This window comes from Convolutriloba macropyga, chromosome 8 (assembly GCF_964194025.1).
Source record: "Convolutriloba macropyga chromosome 8, txConMacr16.3, whole genome shotgun sequence".
Lineage (NCBI taxonomy): Eukaryota > Metazoa > Xenacoelomorpha > Acoela > Convolutidae > Convolutriloba > Convolutriloba macropyga.
The window spans coordinates 22,207,175-22,221,765 of NC_134475.1; the positions used below are offsets into that span (position 1 = coordinate 22,207,175).

At 36.4% G+C, this 14,591-nt stretch overlaps 2 protein-coding genes across 7 annotated transcripts in view; one reads left to right on the top strand and one right to left on the bottom strand.

Moving 5' to 3' along the window:
- Positions 1 to 6,095, top strand: part of LOC142344586 (uncharacterized) — a 90,867-nt gene extending 84,772 nt beyond the window's left edge. For all 6 annotated transcript variants that reach the window (XM_075396376.1, XM_075396374.1, XM_075396375.1 and 3 more), the window contains 3 exons: positions 2,394 to 2,604; positions 3,235 to 3,472; positions 5,089 to 6,095. In XM_075396376.1, coding sequence (XP_075252491.1) covers positions 2,394 to 2,604; positions 3,235 to 3,472; positions 5,089 to 5,625 — 986 coding nt within the window. In that variant the 3' untranslated portion in view covers positions 5,626 to 6,095. The remainder of the gene's footprint in view (positions 1 to 2,393; positions 2,605 to 3,234; positions 3,473 to 5,088) is intronic.
- The window catches only part of LOC142344587 (soma ferritin-like), a 320,547-nt gene that overhangs the window by 239,224 nt on the left and 66,732 nt on the right, over positions 1 to 14,591 (bottom strand). The window lies entirely within an intron of this gene.

A 14,591-nucleotide genomic window follows, 5' to 3' on the forward strand; every position in this document is an offset into this window, starting at 1 on the left:
TTATCACGTGCAGAATTTCAAAAGCAATTTCTTAGTTTCACCTAAAACTTCATCAGCAGTAAATTGTGTTTCAAATTTTTTCAATTAAATGTCCATTTGCTGGCGGCTTGGACATGTTTATTTTTTAATAAGATGTTTAGTTGCAATTTTGAGCTATTTTGTTTCATTTTGCTAATTTGGACGAATTTAAGCTGTAATTGAAAGTTTCTACAAGTCCTTATTTTTTCAGTAAGGTACACTGCAGTGATTTCTATGACATTAACGTGTTTGAATGTTTTTCTAGTCTTTTGATTCTACTAATATCACTTATGTTGTTCTTTGTAAGAATAAGTTTTATTCGCAGTTGAGTTTGGCATGTGTTTGAAATTTTTATTCTATTTTTGTTCTTTAATGTTTCTCGGGGTAGAAGGTCTATTTGCCAAATCGTTAGTCTAAATAAAATAGGCAGGTGAACCTACTCAGGGGATATTTTAAAATATTTTAATGATGACCATGTAAAGTGCTTTTTTGTTTTTGGGCTTTTCGTCGTTTAAACTCTGCCCACTGTTGCGTTAATAGTTAGTGGTTGAAATTATAGAAAAACACATACTCTCGTAAGAACAATTCAATTGGGTGAGAAAAAAAGAAAATTAGAGAAAATAGAAAAATGGAAAACAGAAATTTAAACTTGAGATTTCAATAGACTTTGTTATTTTGTGTCTTGTTTCTTTTATTTATAGTTTCTACCCCCCCCCCCCGTTTTTACCCCCCCCCCCTAGTTTATCTAAAAAATATCAACATTCGTCTATTGATTTTCTGTTTGATCCTCAATTTGTTTCTCTTCTATTTTTCGGATATATTTTTAAGGATTACATAGTCTATATAGATCATTGATTGGTTGTGAATGTGGATTTAGTCAAATTGAGTTTTTAGTCGGTTTTTGTTTTATTATGTTATTTATGCATGAGCTGTCAAGAAAGCAAAGAAAGTGATTAGGTGCGAAGCGTGTTTTTCTTGAAACTATCATAAAAAGTGGGATGTTTGTTCACAAATAGGGATTTTTTCATGTAGTTGACTTTGTGTTTTGATCAAGTGATCAGTGACAAATGATTTCTGTTTTCAGTTTTTTTGGCTCATAATTGCTTTAAAGATGTCACACATGTGTTATAATTGTGCATAACTGCAAATGCCTGAAATCGACTTGGGCAACTAAAGCATTTTATGACCTTGACACTTATTACAAAAAGTTAATGAATTTTTTGTTTTCGCGCGCGTTTTGGTGTTTTTGATGTCGTCTTATTTAATCTCAATAATGACAGGGCTCCTTGGGTGCCAATGAGGCCAAAATGATACAAGAAAAATGTTCTAGTTCATATTTAATAGTTTTTTCAACAATGACTCTATTTGTTCTCAAAAAATGTTAAGAAATTTTGTTTTATTTTGTCTTGTGAATCTTGCAAAAATCCATTCATGGTACTTGTAAAAATTGAGCAAACTGTGACATGTCTGGCTACATACTACGAAAAACCATTCGATTAGAATTTGCATCTGCCTTACTTTTCATCAGCCTTTTACCCAACTTCCCGGGACGGTTGAGGTGCTAGACCTAAGCTACTTCGCATCAGACAGGCCAAGATCTAGGTAACCTCTGGTCAGAGTTATGTGCCCTTGAAATGCGCACAAAGACACCTGTTATCATAACAATTCAGAGCAAAAGGACCTCCGATCAGACTCTAATCAAACCACTGTCCAGATTATTGTGCGCTCGAAAACTCCTCTGGTCAGTCCATTCCAGACAAAAATATTCTCTGATCAGACCAGTGTAGAAACACTTGTGCGACCCTGTCCCACGCCATTTCGAGACCATTGCTCAAAATCCCGGCTATATTGCTCAAAACTGCCGCTGGTCCAAGATTGAGTTTCAATACAGTGCAAAAACAAGATTTTGTGCAACAAGTAAATCAATCAGATTTTTCTGTTTTTTTATCCGTTTGTTTCATGAACACTTTTATAAAGAGGACATTATATTTTCCTAGTTTTTTGTAAGATATCTCAATTTAAGCTCTTTTTTCTTCAATTGGTTTGTGCTTATAGCCAAGGCAGCTCAATTGATTTTGTGATTTTTTGTGTAGCAAAGTTCATTTTCTGACACATCTTGAAACACAACGTGGTTGCAATTAAGCTGGGTCTGATCAGAGGCCACTTCGACCAGGGTTATGGTAAAAGTTGATATTATTTGTGCTACGACTTAACTTGGGACAAGAATTAGGAACAAAAAAATGATAACATGACAACTTGGTATCGGCTAAATAAAATTTCACGTCGTTTTGATGCGAATTGAGAACGTGTATGCATCTGTGTTAATAGCCTGTTAACATATTGACAAATAAGGCCATTAATTATGAACGTTTCAGGGTTCGATAGGATCATGATAATAGCGCCAATCCTTCTTCGCCACAAGATTGCTGAGCACTCCCCTCTCTACAGCTACTCTAAGAGCACATTCTCAAGACACGACTTTGAGATAGTAGTGATTGTGGAGGGTGCAGTGGAACAGACTGGCATGACCACCCAAATGAGGACCAGCTACACTCCAGATGAGATACTCTGGGGACACTACTTCAAGTCAGTCACAATAACTTACTCTACCTCACTTACATTCGCACACACACACTCGAAGACGCACGAGAACACACATATTATTGTAATAACCCATCCTGTGGTATAACCCAATCTGATAGAGTTGCAGTTGCAGCATGTCTGATGCAAAAGGTAGCATGACTGGACCCGGTTATGGACATAGTAGGTTCCAGTCCTGTAAGCTCTATAATTCTTTCGCAGTATGTGAAGTCAGCTAATACCACAGTTGGGTTAGTACACGCTCACCGACACCTACGCACGCACTCTCACGCACACTTCTATCACCTGTAAAAATATTTGTTTGGTTAGTCAATAATATCTTTTTTTCATATATCCCTCTTACTGGGTGGATATTCTAGGCGCTCATGCTACTTCATATTTAATCATTGACAAAAGGTTTCGGAAAAATGTATTGCAAGCCGTTAATGAGAAAGGTTTTGCAAATGCACAAGAACCTGTTATAGAAACACTTGATAACAGTTGTAAAAATGTTGCAATTTTGGCTACTATAACAGGCTCTTGTTGTAACGAGGATAAGATTTTAGCTGACGCTTAATCATAGGCAGCGTTCTTCTAAAACCAAACGTCCAAGTCACTTGATGGGCATTTTTCCAGGCAAATGATCCAGCGAGAACGAGGCCAGTATGTAGTGAACTTTGGCCTGTTTGACGCAGTCTACGAGCACGAGACCCTCCCCTACTCTGCAGAGGACCTGGACAGACTGCAGAACGGAGAGAGTCCGGAAGAAGAGATACCCCTGGAACAGGAAAACAACAACAACAACTCCCCATCAAACAAGGACAACAATAGCAACGGGGGAGTTGGCACAGGAAATGATAAGAAACACTTAAATGTGAGCAAATGTGATGAAGTGTTCGCGTCGTGTTTGAAAAATTACGACAATAATAACAGTTATAAGAAGTGCCGCTCACGAACGCGTTCAAAGCTCAACTTAAACTACTCTTCATTGGTTAAATCTCATAGGGGTCGTCCAAGCTCAAGCTCTTCTGAGGAAAATAATACTTAATCGCTATCAGAGAGCGAAGAGATCTTAACTTCAGAAATGGTAGAAATTGGCGCGACATTTTGTCCTTGAAGTTGCTTCGATATTTTGGAAATGTACTTAATAATCATGTTTCGGTCGATCCTTAATCACGAGGCGAAACAACAAACCTATATAATTGATCTGGATGCAAAACAAACGCGGCTTTTTGAAACGTTCTCTAAACAAAAGCTTGTCAAAACAACATCAAAGCTCGTCCGTTTTCTCTTTGTTTGTCTGAAATCATTTCAGCTCGATGTGAATGAGCAGTCATGATAAAAAGGTATGTCATCAAGCAACTTGGTGAAGGAGAATAATGAAAGTGTCCTCTGAAAAGCACGCCTACAACCCAATTGGTTTTTGTGGTGGTGTTTTTACTGATATAATCCCAATATCGAATATCTAATTGATAATCTGTTTCTGATTACCCGACAGCCCTTTCCCGTAATATTGATCACTCATGACCTTTGCCCCCCCCCTCAGATTGTCTCGGAGATAGGTCTGCTGCAATTTTGCTACATTTCTGCTGCGAATCATTACAGTGTGTTCATTGGGTCTAGGAAATAAACTCCCAGGAGAAAAAGACGGAAATAAACCCCATGTTATCATAGAATAGCACAGAACATTGGTTAGCATAGAGCATAGTTATCATGAACATCGGTAGTCATGGTTTCATATCAAGTCCCACAGGTCGCAAAGCATGGCCCAATGCTCAGCTTTTTATCAATAGAACGGAGTTTACTTTCTTGGGAGTGTTGTTTTCATATTTAAAATTGGGTGTTTTTTCGGTGGGTTTTTTTCAAAACTGCAAATTACCCAGTAGTGATTTTGGCTTTAAAAGTTAGTATCTCAGTATATTTAGTACAGCATAGCCAAAAGCTGGGAATTTTTTCGACACGATTGAAAATATTAAATTGTACCGAAGAGACTTCTCAGCACAGCACAAAAGTTCTCATTTATTTGAAAATGGCAATTTGCCAAAAAAAAGAAAATTGGTTGACTGCTCAAACAAAGGCATAATAAATCTATAAAGAAACTTCAAGCAATTTTGCACAATTTGTTCTCTTTTTTTAAAATTATTAGCTTCTGTGTTTTTTAAGGAAACATTTTGACAAGAGCAGCCAATTTTTGTACAAAAAGGTTGGTGATGTTTTGACGGGAACCATCTGTGTCGATGGGAACCATATATTATAATCTCAAAAATTACCTCAAACGTTTGAGAAATAATGCAGTTTATTCTGTCAAGTTTTGTAATTTGCCTATATTTAAATTCAGGCATTTATTTGAGAAACCTCTGAAAATCTCCTATTAGTTAGATCATTTTATTTTTTAAAGTCTGAATTCGCTTTTATACAGAATATAACTATTATTAGCGAACCTTTAATAGAATATTCTCATTTTAAACTGACACCATATACCTCTTTCAGACCATTCGGTTCCGAGTGACGTCAGTTGCAGAGCCCTCTCTTTCGCCCACAAATCAAGCAGGCCAATCAACGAACGCCAATTCCAACATTTCACCTGTTAAGCAACCACAAACTACTGACAATACTAATCAGGCAACTAATCCGAACAGCGCCAACGGAGACCTCGCCAGACCTCCCATGCCATCATCACTCAATGCCATCCAAAACGGACCAAACAACATCAAGCTCCCTCTGATTGGTCAGAACCCCAGCCAATCAAAAGAGACAAGAGAGAGTGTGAGTACGACTCCGATGGGAACTCCATCATTTTTGCATACACATGCCCCAAGTAACCTTGCCGCGCTCGAGACCACGAACAGTCCGAACAACAGAAGGAGTCCCACCAATCTGGTTCCCGACAACACCCAGAGCACGAATCCACTGAATCGGGGAATCAACCGCGACGACGATTCTCGAAATAGTAGTGAAAGCTCAACAACCGCCCAACATACAAATACAAGTTCAGCGTTTACCAACTCAACCGATGTTAATGCCTAGTCTTGATATTCAGATATCCCGGCTATTTGGTCACGCGATTCAGGGATCCCAATCAAGTCAGGACGATTTCAGAATTTAAAATGATCACAAAATGTAAACTGGAACGAGATTTATCTTTCTCTGGATAATGAAGCTCAACAAGGATAACCTTCGGGACTGTTTTTGGCGAGCGACAGTCGTAGTCTTCAGTGGTGAAATTGCTGAGAAACTTCTGAATAACTTATGTCCTTTTGTGAATTTAGGTTGAAATATGTTGGCTGTGAAGCTGTATTCGTTTAATATAAACTATAAGGATATTATAGACATTTAGCTGTTTATATTAATAGTATTTTGTTGACTATGTTTATTTTTCTGTTCACTCTTTCATTGCAGATTGTTTAGTTTTTCGGAGCCTTTTCAATCTACTGATCCCGACACTATTGATGCTTTGTTCATATTTTGTTAGAAAAAAATATATTTTTACAAGCCTTTCTGCAAATTAAGACAGTCTAATTCAAGTACACAAGTTGGCCCTACATTGACTCCTTCTAACATACCTCATATAAGATGGAGGTGAGCCGTGGACATCTCATCAATGACTATGAGAATTTTATAGCCTCATTTTGATTTGGCACTCAGGTTCCAGAAATTTCGCCGAATAACTTATGAAAAACACAAAATAAGCGACATCGTAGTTTAGTTGCCCAATTCTATTCAATACAATGTTGAGGCAACTAAATCGTCATGGGCAGATTTGACTGCGTCGAAAGCTTACTGTTCCGACCCACTTAAGCGGGAGGGGGGACTACTTGTCTAACTGGGTTTTTTTGTTCAGTCAATTTTGGCCAATCGATACATTCATCGTAGAAAGTTGAGTGGTGTCATTAGAGAGCCTGTTCAACGTAGAATAAATATAAAAATAGATTTTCGTTTTAGTTTTCAACAAAGTTATCGAACTTTAAAGTTCTGTGCACATTAGACTGATTTTCATTCTTTTGGTTCACTTTTTCCGTTTTTTGCTCAAGTTTTCGGGTTTTTGATTTAAAACTGTTTGTTGAAATTGTTGACGAAATTGATAGTTGGTGTACCAAAGAGACAAAAAATTTACTGAAATGTTTATTCCGACTTTTTACTTAAATTTGCGGTCAAGTTTTATGATAATTGGCATTTTTGCAGCAAAAAATGGCAGCAACTAAGCTTCTATAGCAAACTGTATGAATTTGCCGACCTTATAAATTTGACAATTGCCTACACAAGGATTTCAAACAAAAAAGAGGGCAAGATTTACTTCTGCTTCCTCCGAGAGTGGTCTGCATTTCAATTCTGCCATTGTTTCGATATTTACCCAAAATTCATCATTATTTATCAACTGAATTTTGGCCCCGCCGAGGATTTTCAAATTCCAAGATATCAGAGATTGCTTGAGCCCACTAAAGTGCGTCTTTAAATATTTTCGCCTTTTCGAATTTTTTTGAGTTAATGTAAGACCAGAATGCTTTCGAATGAGAGCCCAATGTTTGAAAGATAGCCTTCATTCGCCAAGGAGGCGCAGTAAACGTATATACTAATTGCAGAAAGACGCTACTCATTTTTATAGTTTCAACACTGTGTTTGCCTAAAATTGCTTGAATTTCGAGTTTTGCCGGCGTTCGTTGTTTATTTAGCTGCCTACTAAGTCACAGGTTATTCTATCTAGCTTTTTAAAATTGAAAGTGTAAAGGTTATGGTTGTTAAGACCTTAGAAAATAGTTCATTTATGGAAAAAAATGGATTTCAGAGCTTTGAAACTCTCAGAGGCTCAAAATGTGTAACTCATTCTCGGTAACAGAGCTCGCACCCTGTTTCTAGTGGTTTCAATTTTGATGTTCGTTGAGATTTAATGTTTTTTTAAAAAAAAAAGGTTTTTGGGGGCTTTGGTACAGCAAAATTTCATTTTTTCTGCAAATTGGCTTTTTTTGGGGGTTATTGTTTTGTTTTATTACTTTGGCAAATCATTACTTTGTCAGAAGAAGTTATATGTTATATTAAAGGAAACATATTTGTAGAAAGCGCAAGAGAACTTGTCTAATGGTTTCGATTAAGGTTTTGGTTAAGGGATTAGATTTTTCTTTTAACGTCTTAGGCACCGTTTTCTCTCAAAAGTTTTTTGAAGTTTTATTTTTAGCTTTTTGTTTTTATAGTCGTTTAACACATTCGTGAAATTGACAGACCTCAATGAGTTCCAATGGAGGTGTAATTGGAACAATTTATTCGTTCCTGATTCCACTTTAGTGATTTCTGAGAATTTTTTTCGAAAATTAAAAACGTTTTCTTTAACTTTTTGTTCTTTTTTGTCTACTGGTTACCTAGTCTCATTAAGATGTCACTTTATTTTGCTAGTGAAGTACAGTTCAGATTTTCAGTTTAGATTTTTCATCTGATGCTATTGTAACCTTGTTATTAAATTTTTTGTTTTGTAAAAAAGATAGACATTGAGTTTTGGTCGTAAATAATTTTTGTTGTTATTTTATTTTGCCGTTTGTATTGTCCCGTAATCTCGTCGTTGCTCTATTGCGGCAACATGTGTTTTCAGCCGTTTAAACCTAAAGCGACTTTTTATGCATTACTTGTTTGTTTTAACCATATGAATTTATGAAACTTCTCCTCATACGATAGAGAAATAAGATAAAAAAGGGTCGGGTTAGCTCGGAGCATTTTGTGCAAACGGATTTTACCGATTCTCCTGGCTCAATTTTCGTAAGTTAAAAAATTTGAAATTTAGCAGCTTTTGTGATTTTTTCTGACTTTCGCAAATTAAGATACTTCTGAACTTATTTTTAAAAAATGTTTTGTCCACGCAAATGGAGCTTAAATCTTGAAGGTCCCAACTAATATTTGTGGATTTTTGGAATAAAAGCGGACTTAGGAAGATTAAAGCTTGAAGTGAAATTCCATCATTATATTCTTCGGTTATATCTGTTAGGTAGCCTGCACCAGTGATAAACAAAATACCCAAAATGTCTACTGCCGATCGAAATTTTCTGCAGAATTTTTTAAACAATTTACCCCTACCTGTAACTTGGAAACTGAGCATTTGACAAAAAGGTATTTTCTTGTAAACTATTAGCAACGAATGTGAACAGCTAAACGTGATCTAGAACAATATGATAAAAGGCATGCTTCTCTGCAATAAAACTGATCATGTAGTATTAAAAAAACGAAAAATACACTTCGGGAATTTTAGCTGCATTAGTGCATTCATCCCCCACCTGATGAATTTAGTTCACAGGGATGCGCTGTAGAAATTGAATAGATTCTGAGAATATATCAATCTGGTTTTTCATCTATATATATAATAGAATTCGCGTGTAACACAAATGTGTTTGGTACCAATATTGAAATTTGCCTTGGCGAATGTGGCCTTGAGGTTGTGCACATGACGCAGCTGAGTAGCAGAAATTTGGTCTATACGGATCCAATGGGATGTTCAGGAAAGATTTCCATTAACGTTCGTGAAAACACAAACAAGCCGCGATTTAATCTGTTTCCATTGTTGCAATTAGAGGTGCAGTCACGATGCTGTGAGTCACGATGCGTGAAGTGTTTCTTTCTTTACAGGCACCCAATTGAGGCAAAAAAACACAACAGACGCAAAAAATTGACGCACCCAATTGACGCAAAATTGACGCAAAAAATTGGCACCCAATTGACGCAAAAAAACACAAAATTTTCATCGATTAAACAAAAAACTAGACCTTGAATGGACTATGAATTCATATTTGAAAATCCATTTTGAAAAAAAAAACGGAAAATCAATCAAAAAACGGCAAAAATCTTTGTCACAATGCCTAATATTAACATAAAAATCAAGAGCAAGAAAGAAAATTTTTGCTTAAACACCGTTTTCTCACTCTAATTCAAAATTAGTGCGACACAAAATCAAGCCGAAAAAACCACTCGCTTTTTTGCCCCACTTCCTGTTTTGGCGTGACAAAAATGATCGCTTAAATTTGACTTCAAAAGTCATCAAAATGTGCGAGCAGATCTTTAAAAAAACATAGCCAAAAGGATTCCGAAAACCACCCGGAGTAGAAACCTCACAATCCTCACTGACCTGGAGCACCTCCTATTTTATTACACTAGACTTTTTCAAGCAATAAGAGGAAAACTTACATGAAATACAAAATGACAAAAGGCTTCTGATAAAAATTACATCAAGTTGCGACCACAAAAGTACAGATGAGACTTGGTAAAACGGAAATAAAAGTTCGAAAAGCTCTCTACAACGGTAAAATTCTACCTTGAAACATCTTTATGGAGAATTTAAAGTTAATGTTCCTGCTATATCAGTCATCAGAACTATACATTGCAAAGAAATATTTTTTTAAAAACTTAAAAAAGCAAAGATGAAAGTTACCTGAATAAAATTAGAAATTTTTACAACTTAATTCAATGAAAAGTATCTTGTCTATTTATCAAGAGTCTTTTTAGTATAAAAATACCTACATAATTCATCTTATATAAAAAAAATGTTCAAGAAATGACGACGAGAACCATAAAATTGGAAGAAATAGGCAAAAAACAGTTTTATTAACAGCCAAAAACTGGCGAAAAAATTGCCCAAATTTACTCAATTTTCGTTAACAAAGGAACTGAAAGTTAATCAAACTGATAAAAAACGAATCAAAGTTAACCAAATTACTTCTAATCAATTTGATAGACAAACAAAAGTGTTAGAAAAACTTATTTCAACGGGTCTTTACCATTATAGCGCCCTCAGCCTAGTGGTCAGATAACCTATAGACCCCCCAATCATGGTTAATATACCAAAATGGGGGGCTATAATTTGCTAGGAGGGGCTATAATGGAAAAGACCAAAATTTAACTACAAAAGACCCCAAATGCTATTAAAATTGAATAAGAACAGAAAAATTGCTGAAAAAGCTTATAACAAGGCAAAATGGAAAAAAAGCTAACAATTGACACCAAAGGTGTAAAATTCGCTTCGAAAAAGCTCTCAAACACTCAATTACCAATTTAGATATTTGAGCAAAACATTTTTGACTGAAAAATTTGGAGTTAATGCTATAAAAACTGCTTTCAAAAAAACCGCAACTGATCAAAAATATCCGCTCGCTCAGTGAAAATGTTTTCACGCCTACTTTTCTTGCTCTCTCTCTCAAATAATCGACACGAGCGAAAAAGAGCAATAATTGACATGAACAAAATATGACCTAAATACTTTGTTTTTGCGCTTTTCACTCACTGTTTCAAATACACTCCAGCAAAATCACCGATCAAAAAAGGCGCTCCACCAATACAATTCTTCGAGTCGTAAAAAAAGACAGCGACCTTATAAAAATCCATTTCTTTGATTTCTAATAGTTAGCCTGATATTATTCATTTTTAAAAGTTGATTATTTCTTCTTTCAGCTGAAAAAAAACTAATTAAAGTTTAGTTTTTGTGCACAACTTTGTCCTGCAAAATTCTGGAGGCAGTATAATTGTCGCTTCCTTTTCTGCTCTGTGCCTTCTCATTGGCCTGATCGGATTGCTAAAAATGACAGGATGCTTACTTTACGTTTGATACTATAAAAGAAACTATTCACTTAGGCGTCAAATACTTATTTATCCAATTGGCTTGTTGCTTTCTGCTGTTAATCAGTTTCGATGGATATATCCATTACAGCCTATAAATACACCGATCGGCAACAACAGCAGAGGCCATTGTTTAAAAAAAATGTGGAAAAATTCTTGAAACAACCAAATTTTTCGTCAGCTGAAGCCATTTGGACGACTGCCATTATATTCAGTTAAATAGATTGTCAACCGGCTGATTTTTCAGAAATCCTTGACTTATGCTTTATAAAAATTTCCAAAATGAAACCCTTTTGAATTGACGAAAAGATTTGAAACTCTGAAAAAGTTCAACTCAGTTAAACAACAGCTGTCGGAAAATATGGACGACAAATGACAATGGTCGCCATAGGAAGTAACAATTTGAGGTCCACAACGATATAAAAATACCTGTTAACAATAAGCATCTGCTACCATTTGATCGCAAGCAACTCATCATCAAAAATATTGGGGAATTGCCTTTTGGCACAGATATATATGATTAGTTTGGGACTTCCTACAAAACAAATTACACAATGATACCAAAACGCTCCGTACACCTGAAGATTTTTTAAATACCATTACAAACATCAGATAATAAAACATGTTGAAATCAAATTTCTTCTCTAATAACGCGTCATTACACCATGAGTTTTCTTAATGTCCAGAAGACGGTTTGTATAGTTTACAGTCAGGTTTCTGACGACATCTGCGTCAATTTTGTTCCAATTTTTGGATATTTATTCCAATAATTTTTTTCAAAAAACTGTGTGTTTTCGTAATCGCCGCTTCAAAATATATTTGCTGCGTCCAAATATTTTCAATCAAACTCATATCTCCAAATATAATCGCTGCGTCCATATATTTTCAATCGAACTCAGATCTCGACTGTATGCCGGCCGTCCAATCTAGTACCTTCCACTTCTTTTCTTGGAAATATTTAGCGACGATCCTCGATTTATGCACATAAGCATTATTTTGTTTAAAATTAAGGAATTAAGGTAAAAAAATGCATTTTCTTTGTAATTATTCAAAAATTTAAAAAAACTGACAGCGTTTACCTTGTTTTGACGCCTAACAATTATTTTCCGTTCATCTAATTGTATTGCACCCCAAAACATTAGTGATCGTTTCTCCGATATCTTGTAGCATTTCGTAGAAAAGCTCGAACAATCCCGTCACTAGAGAGGCGCAAACTAGCTTCATCAGTGAAAACAACATTCTGCCAGAATGAGAAGTGCTTCTTGAGCATTTTGACAAACCACTTTGAGCAAAAATACTTGCTTCTCCCTGCAAATTTTTTTTCTTGCAGCGTTTCTGGAAACAACACCATATTTTTTGATAAACCGTCTAGCTGTGCCTCTGGAGCAAGAGAAATCAATGAGTCACTCCAATATGCCACAATGGGTTTTTGGGATCTTTTAAGTCTTCATGAACTAATTTGACAGTTTTGGGAATCTTCCGCACTTTTTTGGTCTCGAAACTGTTGTTTTTCAGGTTTTTTATGTATGCATACATTCCAATGTAACCTGATTTCAAATTGAGTTGTCTTGAGATTTTCTGCCACAAAAATGCAAATCTCGTAGCGTAGCAACTTGGCAAGCAGTGAATGAAAAAAAGCAGTTTTACCTTCTTTACTGTTTAAGTGGAGAAAATGAGAAGGAAATTTCAGTTCAAAGTTCTAAATTTCACACCTTTTTCATACCTTAATGCAATTCATGCATATGAAGCACGATTCATGCTTCAAAAGCGGAAAATATGCTGTATGTAGATTTATGGGACCATAGTGAATACGTTAGTATAAACTGTTACTACCAGATTGCATAAAAGCATATCATTGTTCAAAAGAAAATATTTAAAGTCGCTTGTTAATAATCAATTCGTTTTCAGATTGGTTCAATAGTAAAATATAATATTTTTTTAAATATAATAGTCATTAAATAAGTACTGAGCACCAAAGCTGATCGACCACAATAAGGCAACCAAATCCGATGAGAACAAAATGAAACAATGAAACACTTAAAACGCTGTCGAAAATAGAACTAGCAGAAATGTGGGAACGTACCTTTTGTGTCAAAGCAAAACAATTAAACAAAAATATCTTCCACAGCACCCCAGTCTTAGGTGCGCGACCCTAGACCGCTCTGATCAGACCATTTCCCAGACTTTGCCCTCTTATCAGATCATTGTGCGACCCAAAGCCCTCTGATCAGACCTTAGTGCGACCCAAGAAATTGTGCGACCATAGTGCGACCAAAAAGACCTCTGATCAGACTAAATATTTGGGTCGCACGATAGTCTGATCAGAGGTCTTTTTGGTCGCATCTATTTCTGAATACATGTTATAATCCGCTGTTATCTGTTTAAATTATTCAATTCAAACCTACGTACTACTCAACTTAAAGTTTAATATTTTGGTATATCTTCTTAAGGTTAGGACAAAACTAATTGATAAAAATAAAAACATAAAGTCATTTTGAAGTGCCTGCAACTTTTCTTTTGAGTCATCAAAATCAGTGATAAGAAACTGCAGTCAAATAAATATTGTCAGTTAATGCTCTGTGGTCAGACTTTGGTGTCTGATCAGATTGTAGTACTACCATTGTCCAGACTTTCGTGCGACCTATGATCAGACTATAGTGGGACTTTGCCCTCAGACCGAAGCGCGACCATTGCCCAGACCACTTCCCAGACTTCGCCCTCTGATCAGACCGTAGTGCGACAATTCTCCAGACCATCGTGCAACTCAAGCGTTTCCCAGACCCTGTATTTTGTGTTGCACCACGCCACCAGTGTGCGACCCAAATGATCTGATCAGAGCAACCTAGGGTCGCGCAACTAAACATGGGACTGCTTCCATTCCTTTAACTGAATAAAAGCACGGGGTATTACAGTTAAACGTACTAGTTCATTTCACTGTAACACGAACCATATGCGTTCTCTCCAATTGAAATATGTTTTCTATTCTTTCACATGTTAACAGAAGATGCATCTCTTTGAACTTCTTTTCCTTTTCCCTAACTGTGGACAGCGTCGCCGTCTTCGCTGTTCACAGAGGATCCACTCCCTTGAACTGCTTTTGCTGTCTTCTATTGTGGACAATATCGCCGAGTTCATAGTTCACGTGTTTGGGTTTTTTGCGATGGTTAGATATCTGCAAATTATTGGGGAAAGAGAAGATCCTGATGAAAGTTCGCCTCCCCGCTCGCAACCACCGAAGACGGGGTGGGGGCACACGCACCAGTGGGAGAAGTGAGGGGTTGTCCTCACCTATGGGGGGGGTTTCTGAAACCGGTGGGGGTGGTCTCCTTATAATTAGGAAGTGAATTGAACCCGTGTTAAATAGGGGAAAGCTTCAGTAGGAGACAACGTAAATCAGTTTCCCCTTGCAC